Consider the following 25953-nt stretch of genomic DNA (forward strand, 5'->3'; position numbering starts at 1 on the left):
GTTAGTGTTGTACCCATTACTTTAATTGGTTACAGGGTGAGCATGCGTTTCTCTTTAATGAAACCGCGGCATAACAAGTCTGTTGGTATTTATCAATTAAGTTACTTGAAATAAATTTCTACTCCTACGTAATTAATGAACACTTTGTAAACACCTGCGCGTTGAGTTACACGACTTGGATTATCCAGCACATTCGGTAATGGTGAGAACTTTGTTTAATAAGTCACTTGGATTCCCGAACATGTGTTTACATGAATACAGCTAATTATGGTATTTGAATTGATTTGTGCTATGGAAAAATTCATGTGTTTGAATAAAATATATGGAAATGTAAATAATATGATATTATTTTTAGGTATTGTTATTTTTATATACTCCCTTGAAGGGCGAAAAGAAAAATGTAGTAAATATTATGGAACTCATACTATCTTCACAGAATTTTTTATCTAAATCGGTTCAGCATTTTAAGCGTGAAGAAGTAACAGGCAGTTACTTGGGCATTAATAATATTAGAAGAGATAGATGGTATTGCAATATATTTAAAAAGGTTTTTTTCTCGCAAGTTTGCTCTAAATGAATTACTTAAGTTCAGCTCTCTCTTCTTAAGACCAAAGACTTTTTAAATCTCTTCAAATTTCCTCTTAAATACCCTTATTAGTGGCTTTGAGCACCATAGCCACGGTCACGAGTATTCGGTTTATATTTAAAAAATATTTTGAATTTCTAGTTGATTTATATTGAATCCCTATTTGAATTTTACAAGTATTACTTACTAGGAATTTTATATGAAACAAATAACTTATATCTCTCTGTAAGTATGAAATGTTTGAAATATTTATGCGGCAATATCTAAGGAATGCATCTCGTATTATGCAAATAAATCTGTTAAAATCCGAGTGATTGATTACTGCAGGCGAGCTCAGACCCGTACGATGGGTAATCGGCGTGTTATCTTGAGCAGGCTTGACACGCCTAGCTCGATCAAACTGAAAAAGATTAACATGTTCGCCACAAATTGATGTTGACACGTTAGCAAATCCTCCACTAAGATATTAAACACGCTCCTTAAAGCAATTAACTCTGGTATGTGAACTTTCTGAGGAGCGCTCGAGCTCGTACTCACTTTAAAATTGGCTACTGCTGAAAGTTACCAAGTAAATATCGGCTTTGTTTCGCACCAGTGGATACAGCGACAAAATAATTCTACGGTTACTTTGCCGGTAAAAGGAAAATTAGCAGATTAAGTTTAAAAACAATTTTAGAAAATCGTCAAATGTTTTATTATGTTAAATTCTTTTGTTTTGTTTTTACTTAAGACGTATTTCGAATGGGGTGACTGCAATACAATCCTCGACTTTGACACTTGTTTTTATTGTGGGCGGCCGCGGTATTTACAGGCTTATTTGGTTACGCAAGCGGCCCGCAAAGAGAGCGAGGGTGATTGGACATCAATCACTCGCGTGACACGCAGAATCTTTGTTGTCGTTTCACATTTTGCTGCACAGTCTGATACCGCTACTGATCTCCATATAAAAAACCTTGCTAAATAAATTTCTATTCATTCACGAAGTTATCACGGTTAAATACGTTCTTTTGAAATGTATAAAGACGTCTCTTGACTGAAAGATCAAAAGGCTATTAGTATTTTGTCACGATATTCTCGTATAAGAATATTATCGACGACTTTGATCATTTATGAGTAAGTTATGTGACGTATCTATATCAATTTTGATTTTATTAACTCACGATATTTGTCCTCTATTTTTGATAGTTTATTTTCTCACAGAAGACAACGGAGGAAGATTTTATTAGATACAAGATACATATAATGTTTGGTAAAAGTGTAATGTGTCTTGTGAAATTAGGAGATAGAGAACTAGTAGATAACTGTATACATGGTCCTTGTCAAAGTAAAAATAAAATTGTCTAAATTTACTGTATTTTGATTTTATCTCTATAAAATAGGTTTATTTAGGATGTTTTGTTTTGTATATTAATTAAAAGCCTTACAAAATTATTTGAAATCAGATTAACTAAGCGTTGGAGTATACTCGTGAGTTTTTTCAAATTAATAAAGCTAAACTTTTATAAAAGGGAAAATGCAAATATTTTTTAATTGCAATCATTTGTTAAAGGTAGTCCAAGGTAAATGGAATTTAAATATACCATCTAAGAAAGCTATAAAAAGAACCTGCATAATCATTCCACTGTATATAAATACTCGTCATGCATATACTATTATTTACATAGGCCGAAAACACAGTAAAATGTTATTCCTGTTCTAGGATACAATACATGTCGTTAAATTATTTTGACCAGACTAGTATTATAAAACAGTTTTGCAAGTAAAAAGTAACAAATTTAATATTCTTTCTACAATTACTAATTTCAAATTTGTAAAAATATGAATGTTAAAATTACAAATATAAATTTCGTAGCTCTACATTTTTCAAGTATTAAACACGATACAAACAGTAAATTTAGCCGTATCCATGTGGTCTGACGGATTTAATTGCGAAAGTTTGAGTGCAAATGCAATGTTTTATATATTACTACCACGAATATTGCGCGTTGCGAGCTTATGTACTTAATTTAATTAATACTATGAGCGTGCCGCTAGTGCAGAAATCATTTCTTAACTTTATATCTCGAATGTGTTTTTATTCGATGTTTAAGTAGTTGTGTTGTTAATTGACAATTTGATGTACTTTCGTTGTTGAACACGGGTTTCTTTTGCATTAAGTATGGCACGTTCCGTATAATGTCATTATTAAATTACTGGCATCTAATAAGAGGAACAATCACGAACATTGTAAGTTGTCTTTCTACTTTTGAATCGAAGCCGGCAAATTTTGTTTAAATATGCGACGTTGTTGTCGTGTTTGTGTTCCATTAAATTATACGAACGTCGGGTTAGGTTTGTTAAGGTAAACATTTTGCGCTACCTCCGCCATTGTTCCGCCACCCAGCAAACTCCAATGACATTTGATTAAAATGGAAATTAATTATACAAATATTAACATAATAAGTTGTTTGTCCATTCATACAGTGTCATATTAAGTACTTATAATTACAATTAAATATTAATTTTTTATTTCTTTTTCTTGCAGAATAAACTAATGCCCCGTATTGTATCATATGACGTTATTGAGACGGAAACATGATTTGGGTACGTTTATTGTGCATCAGATACATTTTACTTACATTTTAGTCTAACATTCATATTGTATATTGTAACAAATTTATGGTAACAGTGGCCGCGAGCACGCGAGAAAGGAGTATTAGGATGAGCTGGTGGCGTATGGGGCGGTGTGCATGCGCAGAACGGCGGGCCGCGTGATGCGCGGGAGCGCGCGCGTAGCCGGCGGCGCGACGCCCGCGCCCGCGCCCGCGCCGTGCGCGTGATGCGCGCGGACCTCGCCGCGCTCTACGCGTGGCTCGTCTGTTGCGCAGCCGCTCTGTCTACGCATAAATATAGCACGCGTGTGATTCGTACCAAGTACGGACCATTGCGCGGGATCGTGGTGCATTCGCATCCACAAGTGGAGGCGTACCTTGGTGTTCCTTACGCGACTCCACCCCTCGGAAGTCTTAGGTATTAATTAAGTTCAATATTATATAATATTCTAAATGTTATCTCAGTTATGTAAAAATAAATATAACATGTAATATTGCGTATCAGATACATGCCGCCTGTGACCCCATCGCAGTGGCGTACGACTCGACTGGCAGACGCATTAGGAGCCGCGTGTCCGCAAGTGCCTCCTGCGGCCGTACCGCGTGAAGAAGCGTTGCTCCTACATCCGCGTGCTCGTATCCGTCAACTCGAAAGATTATTGCCCATGCTCGTGAACCAGAGCGAGGATTGTCTCTACGTGAACCTCTATGTTCCTGTTAACGGTGAGAATAAAGCACCTTCAGTTCAGTTTCCCTAATAAAATAACAATCGCTTTGTTCAGCGCTGACATTTTTATTTCAGTTACTTTTTTTCTATAATAATTATACTATATTATTAACAAGAATAATTTATTATTGGCTTGACGAATATATGTAGATATAGCTTTTTTTCTTTTAGCTTTGTAATACTTTTTATTATTTGCTTATAGACATAATAATTTTTTTTACGCATAATATTGAAATATAATTTTGTAACCAGTTAAAGCTAATTCGTAGTACTTGAAGCATGATCTCAATATCAATGTAGACTTCATGTATGTTGTATACTTTATGTTACGGCCCGATAATATCAGATGTGGGTATCGTATTCGAGTTGCCGCATATTCCCCTGATACAGCTTTGGAGAGGAATGTATGAATATTGCAAAATTCAACGCCTATTTGTAAATTAGGTGCCTGTGGCTAATATATTTTAGTAAACTATCTTTAACACAGGTGTCAATGTACTTAAAATGTATCTCTATTTTTGTGCTTAGATTTATAATATAAGGCATTGGCTTTTTAAATTTTGTTTTTTTTTGAAAAATTATTAATGATAAAACATTCTCTTTAAACACATGTCTTTGTATAGCAGTAGATCATATTAGTACATACTACATCTAACAATCATATAAAGTAATTCCAGAATAAAAAAACACATTACGTTAAACATGATCGACGAAAATTGATGAAGTGAATTTAAGTATGTTGTGTCGTGTTCCAGAAGGTTTATATTTATAATGAAACAATCGTATTGTAATTGAACTGCTTCTGTTGGGATGACGATTCAATGAGTTTTCGGGCGCCCTTTAATCCTCGCCAGTTATTCATTATTTATTCAAAGCATTTCACCACAAATTCACAGACCGTTAAATAAGCCGCTTTTCAAATATGTATCATTCTGCTATTGGCGGGTTATAAATTTAAAATGTTTTATATATTCATTAGAATCGTTATTTCTAATAAAAAAATTTAGGCATCATAGCTTTAATATTCATGGGTTTTAATATTTATTTCATTGGACGTACGTTATACTCAATTAGGATATATCATATTCATGAAATAATTAATAAGTATAAATAATAAGTAGTGATCTATTTATCATATATAAAATAGTATTCTTTGTTATTTTTTGGAATACTAATTCGTTTTTTATTTCCCTTTAAATTTTTTCAGCATTTCAATTATTAATGAATATTTTTCAAAATTTTTAATCAGTTTTATATTTATTTGTTCTTTTTTCATAATAATTAGTACACGCAGTACAGTTTTATTATAAATTATATATTCAAGGTACAAGTAAAGCCTTATAGCTTGGATTGTAACCGTAAGAAACCGTTTAGTGGTCCAGTTATTAGATCAGTCTCGAAAGTGCATTTATTAAAATAGAATCATCAAAATCGATTTGCGATTCATAATCAATGAACATATCAAGTAAGATACATACAAAAAATATCAGCTAAATATAGACTCATTTTCTAACAACAGTTGACAATTGAATCACACTAACTGAAAGCAAACTTAATTAATTACATTTTTTCCTTGCAATTGTAGACTAAGTGTCAGTAAACTAAACGAAGAGAGGAAAATGTAAGTGTTATTCTTTTTAAAACTATTACTAGGAAGTGTGATGCTTGTTTTAATTAATTAATGCAATTGTACAATTTCGTTACTTCTACTGACGTACGTACAGTAAACTATTTGTATTTTTTTATTAATATCTTAAGCACTTTGTTCGAGCTCATAACATTACTGGTTCATTTCATTACATAATATCATCTTTGACCTCAATGCCCAAGAGAGCACGACCGTGATCGAAGGCTAGCCATTATTAATTAAAAAATATATTATTATTTTTTTCTGACTTACTGTAAGTAGGTAACTTTTATGATGTGTAGTATACTTATAAATACCTACATATACCTATACACACAAATATACTTGATTTATCAGATTATAGCATTATAAAAACTCAAATGATTTGACCAAAGCATTCACTGTTAAAAGTTAGAAAATAATTATTATAATATCACTGAAAATGAAGTATTTACGTTCTAAAGTATGTATGTCCTTTACTCTAAGAAACAGATACGAATATATGACGTAAGTCGTAACACGTAAGTTTTTAATGGGCATTAATATGAAATCCTTTTAAAAGGAGGCTGTAATAATTATCCATGAAGAGCTGAAGAGTGAAAACCAAGAGCCATTGAGAAGCATATACCCTGGCAGGAAGAGGGGCGGCGTAAAGGGTGTCGAGGCCTCAATTCCGTAGTGCATTGCAGTGCATATTGCTCCCTGCAAGCAGTGCGGAAGTGAGGCAGAGACCTCCTTGAGCAACGTGACGTCAAGCTCGTGCAACTAAAAAAAACAATTAAGAACACTCGATGGAAAATTCCAATGAAGCTATTGTGGAAGCAACTATTTAACCTATTAATTTACTTTCTGTGAGAATTTTAATACCTTGTCGTGCTGCTGTATGTATGCGTCCTAGTTTGAAAACTATATTCATTTTATTTATGCTTATATGCTATTGCTATTGCAACTGAAAATAGTATAATTATTCTTTAAGGTATTTAATTAAACGACATTTATATATTTTAAATAATTATTCAGATAATATTGTTTCAATAGTGTGTTATCGTCATTAAAACGGTTCTTTATGTGAAAGCATATAGAGCATGTTAATTTTGATTTCACTACATCATATTTACTTCAATAGAATGTTAATATTCCATTTCTCGTAATGACGGTCCTTTCTGCGTTAGAAAATTGCTCTTCACGGTTCTTTAGACATTTTTAATACGCAGGTTTAGAAGGGGAGAGCGAGGGAGCAGGTCTGCCGTGCCTTGTGTTTGTGCACGGGGAGTCTTACGAGTGGAGCTCGGGTAATGCATACGACGGCACTACGCTCGCGGCACATGGAAACATCATTGTAGTTACTATCAACTTTAGACTAGGCGTACTTGGTAAGTAATTTACTGATAGCATTATTTTGAAGACCGCAAAGCTTTATTGTTGACAAAATATACGTATATCAAAACTATAATTTCATAGAATGTCTTAAGGACCTCGTAAAATCTACACAATATCTTCGATCTACACAGCTCTTGTGTATTTAAAGTTCAAAGTAAACTTTAACACCTACTCGTAATATTGGAAAATCGCTTTGAGCTCTTCCTTGCTTGAGGCTAAGCAGTAACTACTGAATTTATGAGAACTTACAAAAGGACTCAACTTTTTAATTAATTATCGACGTCTTGCACTCAATAGAATGAAAATATTTACATTTAACAATGTTTTAATTTAACTCTTATTTTAAATTCTTATTTTAGCCTGGAATTGAACTCAAGCTTACAATTCAATATAAGCTTGTAATTAATCTTTAAATCAAGCATAACTTGCTTAACACACAATAAGATGTAACACATTTTAAACAAACAAAGTATATTGAATATTATTTTCAGAATAAAATAATAACTCAAGGACTTGCTGACGTTAAAACAATTGACGATAAAAAGACAGTATAAACCAATTCCTAAAGCTTAAGTGATGTGTCTGTATGATGTAGAAGTCACTTATTTCTATCTACGATTATATATATTTTTTGATCGTAATACTCAACTCAAACACACTCACACTTCCAATCGATCAAAACAAAGTGTTACTGGTTAGCGGTAGTTTTATTGGGCAGCGGGTAATACCCATCGCGACGGTTCTTACGCGTATGATTTTAGGATTTAACTTGTACATCTCTGTCATATGAAGTATACATGTACAATATTTAGCCTGGATCTTAATAGGACGTGTTACGCAAAATCGTGGTCATTAATTAATATGGAAATGGGAATGTCCGATAGTACTCACTGATAAGTGATCCCGGGCTTGTCGTGACGCGCGGATGGCATCGCCCGCAAATTGACGCATTTGGTGCGAATTACCCGCATGCGTTGTTATACGTCACCATACAAGCCATCAACAACGTGTTAATGTTTATCACGAAATTGCAGACATCAATTACGTCATATTAAATAACATTTGCTTTGTTAACTCTTTACCATCGGCCTTAGACTTTAAATCTAATCATTTAATATCTATGGTCCGACGTTTTTATTAACAGAAATAAAAGTTGTAAATGTTATTTTGAAAAATTTAACCGTTCTACTAGGTTTTCTCAAGACTGGTGCTAAAGGATCTGCACAGGGTAATTTCGGGCTAATGGATCTCGTGGCTGGCTTACACTGGTTGCGAGAAAATTTACCAGCTTTTGGAGGGAATCCTGAAAAAGTTACTCTCATGGGACACGGCACTGGAGCAGCGCTAGCCAATTTTCTTGCCGTCTCTCCCGTTGCCAGAGGTTAGACGTTTTTTGATAACAGCTTTTTAGAAATGGTCTCAATTTTGCAAAATATTCTGTACAAAAAATTATATTTCAAAAACAATTAACTCTCGGAATTTAATTTTCACAAATTCTCTTGTTCTTTTAAAAAATGATACAATGAAATAAAATTGTGAGGGTTCGCTTTCGTAATCGCCATTACCGAGACCGCGTTCTCCACAAATAGCAGTCGTTCACGAATGATGCATGGGTCTCCTTTTGTTTATAATTAGACCGGTTCATGGCAGATTTCATTATATTTTCGTGTCAAGAGCCTCTTTTGGACCCTTCGTCACTTAATGTAATTATGATAGCTCTCGGTACAGGTACAAAGCTAAAAACCTAATATAATTCGATTAATTTGACAAAAAGCAAATAATTAATAATCCCAAACAATCCCTTTATTCGAGGTAATTGCTTTTCTTTTATTAAAACCAAAACGTGTTTAGCCAATAGATTTCATTAGGCCGTTGATCCTTCTCGGAAATAACGAAATTAAATTATCTTATCTGTTTCAGAACTACTGAAGCGCGTCGTCTTGTTAAGCGGGTCGGGGCTTAGCTCATGGGCGTTGCAGAGGGAACCGCTCACGATAAAAAGAAAGGTAGATTCGCTACATTAAAAACGTATAAAGTGTTTGCTTTGAGTGAGCTGCTGAAAGTCATTTAAGTAAATTAGTTAACCTAATCTGTAAGCACAGTTTTGTATGGGCTTTATTTCACTAAAATCTTTTTCCTGTAGCTACTCGTACATCGTTCAGTTTCACTGCAGTAATGTTTGTATGTATTTAAATTTACTCTTAGGTAGCGGAGCAGACCGGGTGTCATGGGGATTTACTTGAAGACGATTTGGCGCCATGTCTACGCAACAAGCCGCTCGCCGAGCTGCTGGCCATTCGGCTCGATCCGCCCCGCTTTTTACCTGGATTTGCGCCATTTGTAGACGGAACTGTTATCGTGAATCCCTCTTCCGTAAGAAAGTTACCAAACTGAAATTCGTTGTTTATTAGACGCTCCATTTATTTCCAATAGCTTTTACAAACGTGCAGTATTAGTTTGTATTTGATGCTGTAACTATTTTTCTTTAAAAATGTTTGCTTTAAAATAGAACTATTAGGTTTTATGAAGAACGTTACGTATTTTGTTTCGTTAAATATTTAGTAGTTTTATATACAATACTCTACAAATTATTATGAAGAAGATATATGCTTCTGTGAAGATCTAATAATATAATAATATGAATACAAGTAACTTACTCTTGTACTTTCTAAACCTGGCTAAACCACTGAACTTAAATAGTACCAAGAATAATTTTATGTTTTATCAAAGAACACCTTACTTATTGATGTTTTTAAAACATCACAATTACATGGAAATGATTAATAGTAAAAAAGGAATAGCAGTAGAGGCGTTAATTAAGTTTTACCTGTAGGCACCTCCGCCGAGTGACAATTCCCGACTTGGCGCGGGTGCGGCCGCCGTGGCGAGCGCTGCGGGACACGAGCTCGCCGACTTTCCGCACAGGGAGCTATTGTTCGGTCTGACCACAACAGGTAACTTGTTATAAATAACGAGCTAATATGTTTCTATGATTTTATTCTTTAATATATGCATAGCACAAAGGCGGGTTTTGTTTCAGCGTAAAATTATAATACGAATAAAAATTACTACTTTACTATTTGAATATGAATGTAACTAGAAATAAAATATTCTTTAGTCAGTTTTACAAGATTTATAACATTTTTTATGCTCCGTTCCATGAAAGGTATACGAAAATTATTATAAAAATATTAAATAAACTTTAGATTAGATAGGGAATAAGTTTAGACAAATTTACACTTGAGCTAAGTTTTTACAATAAAACTCCGCCAATAACTATGAAAAATGGTTCAACATTTTAGGAAACTCTCCCACTTTTTAATTAAATATGAATGCCGCGCGCGCTCATAAATTTATGCAAATGAATGACATGCCATTACTTGCAGAATCTTACTTGGAATTCAATGCTCAAGACTTGGAGTTTGGCTTCAACGAGACTCGGCGGGACCGCATTCTGCGCACCTTCGTCCGTAACGCCTACTACTACCACCTCAATGAGATTTATTCCACCCTCAAGAACGAGTACACGGACTGGGACAAACCTGTGCAGAATCCGCTTAGTGTACGAGACGCTACGCTAGAGGTAAGTTTTAATTTATTCTAAATCGGAAAACACGATGTTACTTTTATTGAAATAAGAAACAGCTTGCTATTTCATATAAATTATTGTAAACTTATATTATTCTTTCATTTTTTTTCAGCCTTTAGACATTTAAGTTTTTTGATGTTAAGGTAAAGTTTCTAAAATTAAAACAAAGTTTTGTTTAATGAGTGCCAAGTTTTCTTCTGAAACCTTGAAATAAGCCTCCATTATTTTCGTTTATTTTAATATAAAATTTAAAACAACTCAGACGTGGAAAATAAATTTCACTTTATCTTTTCACTTCCAACGGAAATATCTTGTATTCGTGCGTTCTACGATCCATTTTTAACGGTCATTCTTTTGTTCTCTGGTTCCAAGGGCGTAGGCGCAAGAGGTGGAGGCCCAATTCGCTGTACGTGACCCTAGGCGTGATGATTAATGAACTACGTATTCGTCGCTGACTTTCTTTTCATTTTTTTAAAGTGATAACCAAGTAGTTATCGCTACCGCTATTGAATTCATCACGTTAAAGAGAAAATATGACAAGTTTTTCATTCCTGAAGATTAATCCAAATAATGTAATACATACTTTTTACTTCACTCTTAAAACCACAATGATTATTATTACCGTGATTGAAATAACGTGTAGGAATAATATAAATATAATATTACTTTATATTATTATTATTTTTATACATATAAAATAATTTAAATTAATTTGTTTGAAGTGCAAGTCGCGATATGTATTTTAATATATTATTTTCTTCAAAACAAAAACAAATTGTTATAATCAATCAAGAGGAACTGCATTAGGGACATATTTTTTATGTTTATTGCTTTATGCTTCAAGAGGCTTAGGGAGGAACAGTATTTTCTGGTTACTAGGAATAATACTTAGGGAAGAATTGTAGTAAATTGTCATCGAAATGTCATCAAATCATCGAAATTTGCTTTTTATTTTCGAAAGTTCTCAAGTAATCGGTTTTAAAGGTAGGGTAGTAGTTGAGATAAATTTACATCAATATTCCAAATTAGGTGTATATAATATATCTAGTTCTGATAACCAAAACTATCGTAAACCTAAGAAAATGGGTAAGGCAAGCGTCCAAGGGTCTGTAATATCCGGAGCGCAGAAAACTTTAAAAAATGCTTCAGAATATCAAAGGCCTTGTATGTTTGACAACTATTTATAATTTATTTACTTTTTTTTTATAAAGAAACGTGAAGCATTCTGATAAAAAAGTATTGTAACAGATAAAATAAATAAGAAAGACTTTAGCTTTTACCAGCGTAAACATCAGAAAATATTCTATAGTCATTTGAATTATTTAAAACGGTAAAATTATATACGAAGACAGTTAAACACAGACAACTAAATGCAGACTAGATAGAACTAGAGAGATCAGCCATCGCCATGTCGTAGCTGTCGTTCCGGTATCACAGACGATCTTAATTTAAGCCTCAAGCGGTTTTCGCAACTCATCGATCGTTCTTGTGATGTACAAAGGAACTTAATGACGCTCGTGTACGTTGAATACAAGATGGCAACCTTAAAAGGCTTTGTTATAAAATACTTTTATCTTCAATGAAATTTATGATGCCATCAACATCATAATTAATTCGTTATCTTTTTATGGTGATTTTTAAAAATTAACGAGTTTTAATGTAAGGACCATTAATTATCCTTTACTGCTTTATAAAACTGTCCATTTAATACAAAGTCATTTGAAGATATATTTAATAAGCACTTAAAAATTCTTTATTAGGCGGCCATTTTGAATTAGATGATGGCGTGTAGAGGCAAAGAGAACATTCTCAATTCAAAAACGTGTCTTATAAAAAGTAAATAATAGTTCAACAACTATTCAGAATGTCAGTTGCATAGGCACATGGTATGAATGCAGTAGTTGTTAAGTTCTGAGTTAGAATATTTAATATTTCTGGTGACAGTTTATTATAGACAGTCGAGTATAAAATAACCGCAAATATTTACGTTGTAGTTTCAAGATATAATACGTTTATTAATTGTTTTGTATTTACTGTTTAATTTTAAAATGTTTTACATATTGTAATAATTGAAAAATAATGGGCAATTTGCGTGATAAAAGTTGTCGAAGAGGGCGTAAATTGAAATTTACCTTGTTGCTTCTGTGCGCTACGATTAATTTAACATTTTGACGGATACTTTTTCATATGTAGATAAGGTTCCACTTACCTCCACACTCCATAATTTAGTTTTGTATATTGGTTGGACGATAGCTTAAAAATCTATCACAATATTTAATCTTAATATATATTGAAGAGAAATTATATACAAGCTTTTGAACGAGTTGTATCTATAAGTTTTTTTTTATAAAGATATATTAGTTTTTATATAATGGACGTGACGTAGACACAGCAATTTTAACTTGACCCAAATAAAGATAAATAATACGTGGGTAACGTATATTTATTTTACCTAAGACGGGTAGTACTGTTTATACAGTTTTAATTATTTTACTTTATTGTTAAATGTTAGTCAAAAATAATTAATTTGTTCTGAGTAAGATTTCAATCAATTGTTTCGTTTAGGAGAAGCAATTAAGGTTGTTGTTATATTTGCGTCTAATTAGACACGAATAAAAATTGTTTTATTTATTGGAATGAGTTCAATATAAATATATGTCGAACCATCAAAATGTTTAATTAGGATTTATTTACTTTTTATCGTACATGCTCGCAACGCCTGTATGACGTAGAAGAGCACATGAGCAAAAGTCATGATCACGACTAAACTTATATTTTGAATATCATCATGTCTGATGAGTTGATGCCTAACTACTCGTTATACACTGGGTGGTAGGGCTTTGTGAAAGCCCGCCTGGGTAGGTACCACCCACTCATCAGATATTCTACCGGTAAATAACAGTACGCAGTATTGTTCTGTTCCGGTTTGAACTTTGAGGGGTGAGTTAGCCAGTGTAACTACAGGCACAAGGGACATAGCATCTTAATTCCTACGGTTAGTGGCGCATTGACGATGTGAGGAATAGTTAATATTTCTTACAGCGTCATTATCTATGGGTGATGGTGACCACTTACCATCATTTGGCTCTTATGCTCGTCCACCAACCTATTCCATTAAAAAATATAAATATATTTGTCTTTATATTTTATATAAAATATAATGACAAATAGTAATTATTATTGCCGTTTATTAAGTAAATAACTGTAAGTAAATTATTTAATGCCTATTTCAATAAATAATAATTAGTGTAGATTCACGTTTGATAGTATACGACCTAATAGACTGTAAAGTGATAAATTAATACACGTGACGCGAATAAAAGCCGAATTTATTTCGGATTGCGTTAATAAAGTTCATAGTAACAATCGTCCTTTCCGCATTTGCAATTTGAATGCGTTAATTCTGTTTGACTGTGACAGACGTGCCAAAACATGTTCCGGTTAATACATTCTATGAATTGATTAAAATATACTCAGTATAAATTTATTTTATATGCCAAAAAAAAAATAATGAATTTTAAAGCACGTAATTTAAAATATTGCAGCCTCAATCGGTTGTAGGGCTTTGTGCAGGCCCGCCTGAGTAGTTAACATCCATACATCATATATTGTACAACCAAACAACAATAATTAGTATTGTTGTATTTCATTTTGGAGGCAGCGTAATTACAGACACACCGGAGATAATATCTTATTTACCAAGGTTGTTTGCGTATTGGTGATTTAAGAAGTGGTAAATATATCTTACAGTACTAATATGGCCATAACCATTACGTGGTCTATTATTGCCTGTTACCGCTTACCCATACTATAAAATTAAATCAATACTCATCTGAATGATGAGTTCGCAGCAATGTGATATCCAAAAACACAGGTTTAAATTCCAAAACTGTATGTCGTACCCACTCTCAAGCTTTCTTTTGACTCTATGGAAGAAGTTCTTAAACAATTAGTAACTTCTTGAAAAACAATTATTGCTTCTACTGATTAAGTACTAAAAACATACTAACTAAAATTGATGAATTAGTTTGCGAGTATTACCTATTCCTTGTTTATATCATGTATAAAATGCATATTTAATTGATTTTCCGTAGTTACGTTTTTATAAGAAAAGTTCAAGGAGTTTTCTGGATTCCTATAAAAAATTATGAACCGTATAGTGATATATTCCAAAAGTTTTTCCGTTATACACTCTTCCGTGAAGATACCCTTTCTAAAACGGATAGCTATTCGTTTTGGAGCTGGCAGTTAGTTCGCTATTGCGCGAAGTCATCGTCGCACGGGTAATTTTAATAAAGATATATTTTATATAATGCTTATAGTATAAATATTACACTAAAATTAGTAATATTCGCAGATATTTATTTGTTAGTATTTAATGAAAACCGCGTGTATCACCGATGTTCAAATAGCGTGTTACGTCTAAACAATGACTGATCTTGAAGTAGGTATAAACGTTAATTGTAGGTTGTCAAAGCGCTTCAAATACATTACCTTTGAAAATAAGTAAATAGTACATTTGGAGATTTATAAATGAAATATTAAGACAAAGTTATAGGGTGCAGGTCATATAAAAAAGGCACGGATCGACAATTTTTGCTTGAGTATATTGACAGAAAAAAAAGCATGGCAAGCAAGCAAGCATATAGGTAATGTAGGTATATCCGTCACGAAACTGCATAAACAGTCATTCTTTTAAAAGCAATAAATAGACTTATGTTTAAAATGTTCAAAAAGCTATTTTTGTCTAAAGGGTATTTTTAAAACAATTTTTATAAAATATCCTGAAAAAATATTTCTTTAAAATATTTAAAAAAAAATAACCTTTAAAGAGTAATTTTAATACGGCGCTACGGGTCGGGACCAGACCCGTACAGGTCGTAGCGTGTTTATTTCGTTCACTTTGTGCACGATAATTAAGCGTACAACTTGTTGAAGGTTCTAAGCGACGGCCGGACCGCAGCTCCCTTGATTAGACTCGGCTACCTCCATGCACTGCGCGGCGGTGTGACATATTTCACACATTTTCACCATCTCTCGCAGGATAAAGACTACCCGCAGGTAAATTAATTTTCTATTTTAGGATTACCTTGTTTAATTTATGGAAGTTTATTGTACACGTTTTTAGTTTTTTAATATAGCAATTGTATTCTATGATAAAATAATATTGTTTAGTTAAAATATATGTAAATACGTACGATATTGGTCTTACGGATTTTTTCTTGAGACGACTATCACATTTTATAAATTATTGTTATACTAAGATTTTGTACGAAATTCCTTCACATATTTACTTAAACATTTTCATTACACATTAAAATATTTTTACAAAACCTATCCTGTACAAATGTTGGTTTGGTTAATTTCAAAATTAATGCTTTAAAAGCATAAAAATATAAGTTTATTTTTGAATGTTCTTGTTCTTACTTTTATCGTGATGGTATAGTGGATAACATGTAGACTACAGCCTACGTGGCTGTAGGGTCCAATTATTCTAGGCAATAAAAGAAATAGCGTTTATTTCTGTCTATAGTAGCAGCCCAGACTTAGAAAGATGTCAGTGAATAAATTATATATCATGAATCCTAACCCTGATGCTAGTAGCCTTTTGTGCTACCATCTAATTACTCGATGGTCAGTGACATCGGCAGATTTACAATAGTGGGGCAACATTTAATTATACAATGTAGTTTCTGCTTCGTACTTGGCTAATTCCTATTTAAAATAGCCACTAAAACTTTTCACTCATTTTAAAAATGTTGCTAGAAGAAGCTTTACTTGTTTAAAAAATATATAGCGCCCCGTTAGAAGAGAGTATGAATAAAAAGAAGAAAAATAAACTATTTCAAAATGAAGCCTTTCTTAAAATTAGTTTAGTCACGTATTCCTTTAATCCGAGTTGTACGTTAGTTTGTAAACGTAAAAGGCTTTGCGAGGAAATTAAATAAACTCGTTATAATCACAAAAACTTAATAACTTAAGTTTAATAATGTAATACTAATAGGTCGCCCGCGATACGTCGCGTTTGTTCAAAATATTTTTTCGGAAGTTCGAAACCTGCGATAGGTTTTGTTTTGATGTCACTTCATTTTAAAGTGCAAGTCACTCATCTACATTTGGCGCAAAAGAGATGAAATCTCCTTTAAATATATTTTTTTAATTTCAAATAGTATACAATAGTTAGAGTGTATACGTTTTCTAGGCGGCCAGTATCTTTTGTCCTCTCTCTAAAATTAATTATTTGTTAAATCGTAACAATTTAGTAAATTACAATCGAGAATGGTCTTTAATTGCTGCACATTGATGGATAAAATAAGACCATAACCGGTCTCACAATCGTCGAAAATAATATAAAATAGATTTTTTTTACTTTTAATTTTCGAATTTTAGAATCTATTCTGAAGTTACTTCAGAATAGATTCTAGGTAGCCGTTTATCTTTTCTAAGCGCTTGCAATAATTCATCACAAACAGACGAATTATGATTATATGATAATAATAAAACTGGGATAGAATATAAATTTGCGTATTTTAATTTTCTTTCGTCATACCTCTGAGATATATAAATGAATGTTCTTTTATTTTAGTAAAATAACTTATATTATTATACAAGTCCTTGAATTATTGTATTTACAAAGTAAAATCTTCAGTTTAGCCCACGAGGATTTATTTTTATAAATAATAAGACGTTTGTGCCGAAATAAAAAGTGAAAATCGAAAAGTCCAGACGATTAAGCTCAAGGATTTTAATCGAAGATAACGGCTATAAAGCTAGACTTACACGATTGAATCGGATAAATTTATCCCACATTTGTATACATACAGCCAGGTGAAAATTCTCCAAAACTTTTGTTTTCATACGTAGAACAAATTTTTCCTTATATTCATAATCATTTTGACCTTGAAACAGAACACAATATAAATGTATAAATAATTTAATTCAAATTAATAAATATATTGGGTTTGCATTCAGAACCTTATAAAATTTATATTTTATGTGACTATTCATTTAAGTTAGATACTAGACAAGACACGACATTTTTCTGATTTATCTCATTTTTATAAATCTTAAGATTGACCGATTGATGGTTCCGTAAAAACAGTAGAATTATCTTTTAATGAAATTAAAATCTAACGCTATTTGAAGCTACGTTAAAATAATTATCCTATGTTTATTCGTAGCGTCCAGGCTCTGTTCACGGCGAGGAGCTTCCATATTATCTTGGCATGCCACTATCACTGTCACACCACCAGCAAAACTTCACGCAGCTTGAACAAAGACTGTCTAAGCTGTGCATGCACTACCTCGCGAATTTCGTGAAATATGGGTAAGACTTTTTTTGTCTATAGCAAATATCAACACAGTGTAGGATAAATAAAAACCATTCAGCGTCGAAAATAAAGCTGTTAGATATTGAACGAGTAAGCATTCGTAGCAAATAACCAGATTCTACAAAGTGGTTGACCTCTAACAAACCATCGTTGGAACTCGAAAATTAAACTGTAACATTGCTACGGTGTAGACTGAATAAAATGAAGTTTGGGATATGCTACGAAGGTGAGACTATTTAATTTGAAAGACTTTAATCAAACTCCAATTAATTAAATAATTTAGTTGTTAAATTTTATATATGTTAAGTTTTAGTTTTGATCGTTGTAAATGGATTAATTAAATTAATATTATAAAAATATCTTATTGATTCAGTTCTGTTGGCTCGACTGGCTTTTATAGTGTCACCGGTGAGAGCGTCTTTATATAAAAATATAGTACGAATATCTGTGTTCGAATAAATAGTAGACACATTTGTCATCATTACTGAAAGTGTGTGTTAAATTAAATTTCAAAAGATTTTTTAATTATTAAATTGTAATAAAATTTGACAGACTAACATTTAGTTTAAAACTTACTTATATTTATTATATCTGTAAAAAAACAATAAAACTCAATAATAACTTTATCTTGTCGGTTTATTATATATTATCATTTTTCAGATAACATAAAATGAAATCTAAGCTCAGATTGCTACTTTACAGTAAATTAAGAGTGTAGATTACTTTATATTCCGTTTAATTAATCACATCCGATTAGTTAGAACGAGATTGAACCGGGATTAAGATTTCAACTACATCTTAAGAATGAAAATTGTAGAGAAGATTTTAAAATCTTTACTAATGTAGGTTAATCTTTGAATTTTATTTTGTACTTTTTTTGACATTCGAGTATCCAACTATAATTTTTACTTTTATTTGTAGATTATAATTTTTTTTTATATGTTTTATGACAGCAATCCAAATGATCCCTCTGCAACACCGCCGCCGAGCCCCGTGATGGGGGAAGCGGTCCCAATCGGACCCGACCAGACTCCCTACTGGGATACCTACGACACTATTAACCAACTTTATATGGAAATCAGTACGTTTTGTATAGTTTATCTAATTTAGTTCGTAAGACACTAAAACGTTTTTATGTTATTTTTTTATATACTACCTGCTTTGTGCAATCGCTAGCGTTAAATATTTGCATTCAGACACTTTTTACAATAGGCTATCAAACGTTAAAAGAAGGTATTATATATCATGCAAGGAAAATTCAATATTACATAAGTAAAAAAATATTTTAGTTACATAAGAATTATTAAGATTAAGACATTAAGTAGATACAAGTAAAAAATATAAGTAATTGCTGTATTAATCACGATCACGTGGAATAAAGAATGTTAGCAGCAATTGCCCGTCAAATCGCAATTTTTATCGTCTGGTCAAAAAAACAAACCATTTATCCTTTTATCAGTAGAGGCAATTAAAATATTTTTTCAGATTTGATTTGATTATATTATTGTCGATTTTATAATTGGCGAGTTCAAATAAAGAAACAAACAAACTCTTTTTGTTTTATAAAATGTAGAAAAGGTGTCTTAGAATTGATCGGTTTCACAAATAAGATAAATAAATATAAATTTAAATCCGAAAACAAGTAATTTGTATAATTAAAATTTACATAAAGTGAATTCCAAGATTCGAGTTCTCATCTAATTTATTTCCTAAGTTATCAATCTGTCTAATTATTTATTAAAAGTTGGGATTACTTTGACCTTGTTTGGTCCCCTCGTAAGAGTTAGTGTCATTTATCTCAATTTGTTTCTGTAATTTGGGTCACAGGCGGCAAATCGGAGATGAGGAGTCACTATCGTGGTCACAAAATGTCATTGTGGTTGTCCCTAATACCGCAACTGCATCGCCCCGGATCAGATCTGCCAGATGCCGCTATGAGACATCATCACTTTCAAGACGATAATGCCAATTATTATGAAGGTATTTCTTAAATCTGATAAGAATCGCAGCATAACGGCTGCTGAGACAAATGTTTTTGGTTTATGATTTCTGATTAAACTTCTTAATTTACGTGTTTTGTCTTTTCTATTATTAGGTGCAGTAAGAACGCAATCACTTTCGCGCGCACACGTACCGCATGTAGTAAGTATTGACGTTGGAAGTCGTGGTGGAGAATTAGGTCGCAGTACTCCTCCGCCACGATCAGCTCAACCAAAACCATCTCCAGCTCCTCCTGCGCTATCAACGGAATGCCCTCCCAATTCTACGACTACGCCCATACAACCCGATGATGCTCTTTTGCGTCGGCTAGCTTCATCCCATTACCAATCCTACACCGCAGCCCTCACTGTAACAATCGCCGTCGGTTGTTTTCTTTTACTTTTAAACGTTCTGATATTCGCGGGTATCTATCACCAGCGAGGCTCCCGGCCTCGGCGTTGCAAAGATGATCTTGCCGAGGCCGGGAGCTCTTCATCTTCAGACAATTATGATGGAAAATTAGATTACGAGGTGAGAGCATTCGACGGAAAAGGTTTCGGGTTCGAGTGTAAATCTGCACACGTGCCGCGCAGTTCGGGTTCCAAGTTCGATTTGCGGACGTTATCGGATTGTGGAGAGCCCACTTTTGGCGAGTACAGTTGTTACGATGAGAAACATCGAGCGGCGCGCAGTTCGTTACCGGATGTAAGTGTCGGAAGCGCGATAGAGGCGGGTAGTGTTGTTTGTATCGATACTCAAAAACCAGATATACAAAGAGTTGATGGACGAAATTCAGATGCTATTGGTAGAACTAGTACTTTTGAACCACGCGTTGTAGATAGTTCTACTCAAGTCAAATTTGGGCCGATAACGGATTCGTCGGATGCGACATCTGATACGAATGGTGACTCTGAATCGATCGCTGCCGGCGGCTCTGGTATTTTGAGAGTTCCGCCAGCGGCTACAACACCTGCACCGCCGGGAATTATGAAAAAGCGAGTGCAAATACAAGAAATATCTGTATGAGATTTACAGATATTAGACACTGCGGAAGTTGTAGTGAATACACGGACAAAGTTGTGATTTTCAAATTTATTGCCATGTAAATAAATGTTAAAATAATTTATTCAAAACAAAATGTATTAATTATCATGTAAATAATGTAAACGTAACACAACTACTATAATATTTATAAGCGTAAGTAAATTCAAAAGTACCGATGCGATTCTCTTGCGTATGTGAGAATAGGTTGTAAATATAGGTTAGTTTTAAACTTTTTGCTAAATCGAGGAATGGTTATTTGAGCTAAAGATATGTTTAATAGGAGATAAGACACGATCAGTCAATATAAATGGTTAGTTAAATCACACGAGGTCCTGAAAGTTATAATTACGTATGTCTTGACTACTATTAGATGTTTCAGCTCAGAGAATTAATGTATAAAGTTTGTAGATTAATTGTAAGCTGACTCGTATACTTAATAAATGTGAATATAACAATAACATAGTGCAAAAAGACTAAAGAAATAATAGGTGTATCATAATTTTATCTCTGAAAAAAGTGTTTCAATGACGTAGGATAAATTATTTATATTGCGTATGTAATTTTTTGTAAAGTTACTTTGAATGAGATATTATAATTTTAAGTAGTTTTTGATAAGTAAATATTGAAAACTATTACATTACGACGAATGGGCGAGTACGAGTTTGTATGAATATTTAAATCTGGTTCTTACTCCTAAACTTATAAATGATTTAATTTAAATTTAAGGTAAACAGGGTAAATACTTTTTTGTTTTACATTCCATAAAACAACGACATATATATGTTAATATAGGTTTCAACGATTCCCCTGTTTAACTGTCATCTTTTTTCTTATTGTAAATTATGATTACTGATATGAAAGTAATCAAAGAAATGTTGTCAGTATACTAATTGTACTCGTCCAAACTTTTATCTTCGCAGGAATTGATGAATAAGTAATGATGAGTGATTTAGTAATATTAACCATCATAATCCACATTGTGACAAAATGTGACATTAATGATAAGTTTAAATATCTAGGTAACGAAACCCGAAATAATATTCATCATCATACATGTAACTGTGGAATTGATTAAAATAAGGGCGTTACTATTTATAATGATAAGAATTTGAAATCACAGCGTTTGCGACGACTGTGCTATGGAATTTAATAACGGAATTTTTAACTATTATAATTTTTTGTATCTTGCGTGTTAAATTCTCTGTACATGATGATTGTTGTATTGACATAAATTATATATAAATAATAAAATCTATTGAACTTTTCCTAAAAGGAATTGTGTTAAATGTTTGTGTTTAAATTCTATATGCTTCTGTTTAACGACTACAAGTAACGATGTTATCTTGAAAGTTATGACGGTATTGACACGAAAAGGCTAAAAAATCTTATCCAATCATGATTGAGAAACTATATATTTTAATGTGTTTTTTTTTTTACTTTTATTAATTTGTGATGAAAAAATTTGGAGATTTCTGTAGCTAAATATTGTTCTTAGATAATTAAAACTGTTATTGTGAAATAGCTATAAATATCGACATTTTGTTACAATTTGGTATATAAATGGATTGCGTATAATATGGTGTCAAATAAAATATTTGAAATTTAAATTGTTTCTTATTTTTCTAAAATGCCGTAATTGACTACAATTTTTTAACTTGTATTAATGGTTGATTTTATAATTTTGATCGGTATACCTACTGCCCTAACTTAGTCTATTGCCAAAGAGTAATACTCAGTAGGTTCTCGTCTGAAGGGTAAGTAATGAGTAAAATTAAGGCGTATGTTTATTAATATCTTTGTTCGTAAGGTTAGTGGCTCATTAAGGACCTAAGAACGGAACATTTCTTTGAGCTCTGAAGTCTGTGGGTTTTGGTGTCCACTAATTATTATATGGCTTCTTTTCGGTCCGCTTTCCTTTTTAATTTAAAATAATACACATTTTAGTACCCTTAACCATTTTTAAGTAAATTAACTCGCAAACATTTTATCATTGTAATTTACATAAAAGTTTCCATAGTTTATTTCTTTGTTATAAGAATATTAGACTAATACTTAAGATATGTGCTTATTTGGATCGTCAATACTGTGGATGCAGTTACTTATAATTCCTTTTTTATTTATTTTTTCGTTATTAATTGACGGGTGGACAAATATGGGTGCCTGATGGTAAGTTGTCATACCTACTAGTAATTTTCGGTTGTAATCAACCGTAAGAAAAATTAACCATTCCTTACATCGCCAATGTACACAGCCATGGGTTCGAAGATTAACCAGTGGCGGATTTACTAATCTGCCGCTAATAGGCTAGTAGGCTATTCAATTTTTACCGCCCCTACTTTTTTTTGCAACATTTATGATTTGGCTTCTATCGTATCGAATTTGGGCTCAATTTGCCGCTGTAGGCTCCAGCCTACTTAGCGTATTGGTTAATCGAGATTAATTCATGAAAAGTAACCAAACTGAATCTATAATATAATTAAATTACAAAAAAGTAAGAGTCATTTAATGACTATTTGTAGTAACACTAATAAAATTCTAATAAAAAAATTAATCAAACGATAATACGATATCGCATCAGATATATATCTGTTTATTAAGGCCAAGAAATGATACGCGAGACTTCAATAGAAAGCTTAATATCGAAGTAATCAAAACAGATCCGAGACGACGAAACAATAGTTATGTAATCTGTTTATAAATTAATTGTACGCGGCTCACATAGAAGTCCCAACAACAAATAGTCGGAGCTATATTATATTGCTAGTAATTTGATATCGTTGATATAACTTATTGACACGAACGTAATGGATAGGGAGACGGTCAGCATTTTGGTATATAATTTGTTTACGTGTTGTTGTTAGGGATTAAAATTCCGACCAGTACATTTGCTCGTTGAATTCATTAGCTCCCTTAAAATAAACATTTGTATTGATATGTTTTGCTTATAGGTACTTACTTTAATTCTAATAAATAAATAAAGGAATAAGATACTCTTTATACCTGAAGTATTCTTCATTATCATCAAAATAGTTGTAATTTTTTATATTTGATGTGTTATTTGATCATAGATCTAGTTGCATAAAGTAAAGTAAAGTAACAGCCGGTAAATTTCCCACTGTTGGGCTAATGGCCTCCTCTCCCATTAAGGAGAGGGCTTGGAACATATTCCACCACGCTGTTCCAATGCGGGTTGGTGGAATGCACATGTGGCAGAATTTCTATGAAATTAGTCACATGCAGGTTTACTCACGATGTTTTCCTTCACCGCCGAGCACGAGATGAACTATAAACACAAGTTAAGCACATATATAAAGTGGTGCTTGCCTGGATTTGAACTCGAAATCATCGGTTAAGATGCACGAGTTCTAACCACTGGGCCATCTCGGCTCGGTCTAGTTGCATCCCTTTTATTTATTACCAAGTTCTTTAAGCATAAAACAACTCATAAAGGAATTTAATTCAATATCTTCCAAACATAACAGATTAGTCTTTTTCTCTCGTAAGCGTTTTATATATTGATGGGATACGATAGCTGCAAATTTAATTACGATTTAGTCACTAAATATAAATGTGACGTAGATATAAAAATTAAAATGTTATCCAATTTCTAAGTATTACTATTAACAGTCAATAAAAGTACCTTTGGTTAGGAATATGTGAAATTAGTAAAACGCAATAAAAACGTCTATAAACCAAAATTATTTCTATTGTATTCGTTTTTATATAATATTATTTACACGTTATTTTTTGTTATTATTTTAATTCAGACATGATTATAATAATAATTTTGTTAATTTTATTATTATATATAGCGATAGCAACTGCGCTTCCGCCAGTCGTATCAAGATACCTCTCGTTTTTTTATTTTTGTTTCTATTAGCATTGCTTCCTTACTTTTTTAAATATGTTATTTTCTATTAACATATTATATCAATGTATACATATTATATCTTATGAAGAGTATGGTTTAAAAAAATCCCTTTTTTTCAATGTACTTTTTTACGTTAATTCCCAAACGCGTTTATCACGAATTCCAGTTTTCTAGCATTGACATAAAAACACTATTACACTATGATGTAATCAGCGAAGCGACTTGGCTTAGGTATTTCCCAGCTATTTTTATTCCCTCGTTTTCCCAGTCTAAACTTCTGAAAACCAACTCTAACACTTCCAACACTTCCAAGAAAATCTTTGGAGATAACGGATCTTCTCGACGGCTTTTCATTGCATTAAGTTGCAAACTTCTGACTTAAAAAATAGGGTCTTAAATTATTACAATTTCACATGGCATTTCTAGTTAAGAAACGCATTGGAATATGAAGTATATTAAAAAAAAAATATTATACGTTTAATATTAAATAAAAAATAATAATAGACTGAAATCTGACTTACCTAAAATGTATTATAGTTCAAAAACCCAATGAAATTAATTGAAATTTTAAAATTTTTTTGATGAAACGTTATTATTTCTAAACGCCTAACCTGAGTGCATTTTGTAATGTCTAAGCGAGGTGAGTTAAATTGAATGTGCTTAAGAAGATAGGGTGATATTCCACGTATGGAAAGGTCGATGAACGGGTGAGGAGCCACTTTACAATCGTATTCTTGAACAAGTCTAGGACAAGCGAGGCAGTATTTATTTTACTAAAAAATCTAGAAGTTGAGTTTTACGGTAAAGTTGCCTAAAATACTATCAAAATAATTCAATTTTTATTTGTATTAAGTTGTAATTGTGATTAATTCATTAAATTTTCGGTATACAATCAGACATTCTACCGCTAAATACCAGTATTGTTGTGTTCCAGTTTGAAAGTGTGAGTGAGCCAGTGTAACAACAGACACAAAGGACATAACATCTTAGTTCACAAAGTTGGTGGCGCATTAGCGATGTAAGGAATGGTTAATATTTCTTATACCGCTATTGTTTATGTGCGGTGATTAATGTGGCGGTCGGCCTATTTATAACATGAAAAATTAACTTAGCTGACATACATGACACAGTAAAACTGTTCTGTGAATATTAACGTCAAGTATGTATTTAATCTATAAGTCATATTCATTGACGACCTCCATGGTCGAGTGGTGTGTACACCGGTTT

At 32.5% G+C, this 25953-nt stretch overlaps 1 protein-coding gene across 1 annotated transcript in view; it reads left to right on the top strand.

Moving 5' to 3' along the window:
- Positions 1-22434, top strand: part of LOC124531294 (neuroligin-1-like) — a 62927-nt gene extending 40493 nt beyond the window's left edge. Inside the window, exons 2-15 of the mRNA XM_047105808.1 lie at positions 3111-3169; positions 3255-3595; positions 3683-3900; positions 6746-6904; positions 8104-8292; positions 8832-8917; positions 9117-9284; positions 9745-9865; positions 10298-10494; positions 15439-15561; positions 17682-17827; positions 18785-18912; positions 19659-19811; positions 19927-22434. Of these exons, the coding sequence (XP_046961764.1) occupies positions 3405-3595; positions 3683-3900; positions 6746-6904; positions 8104-8292; positions 8832-8917; positions 9117-9284; positions 9745-9865; positions 10298-10494; positions 15439-15561; positions 17682-17827; positions 18785-18912; positions 19659-19811; positions 19927-20837 (2790 nt within the window). The 5' untranslated portion in view covers positions 3111-3169; positions 3255-3404 and the 3' untranslated portion in view covers positions 20838-22434. The remainder of the gene's footprint in view (positions 1-3110; positions 3170-3254; positions 3596-3682; positions 3901-6745; positions 6905-8103; positions 8293-8831; positions 8918-9116; positions 9285-9744; positions 9866-10297; positions 10495-15438; positions 15562-17681; positions 17828-18784; positions 18913-19658; positions 19812-19926) is intronic.
- Positions 22435-25953: the final 3519 nt, after the last annotated feature.

The sequence above is a fragment of the Vanessa cardui genome, chromosome 7 (genome assembly GCF_905220365.1).
Source record: "Vanessa cardui chromosome 7, ilVanCard2.1, whole genome shotgun sequence".
Classification (NCBI taxonomy): Eukaryota; Metazoa; Arthropoda; class Insecta; order Lepidoptera; family Nymphalidae; genus Vanessa; species Vanessa cardui.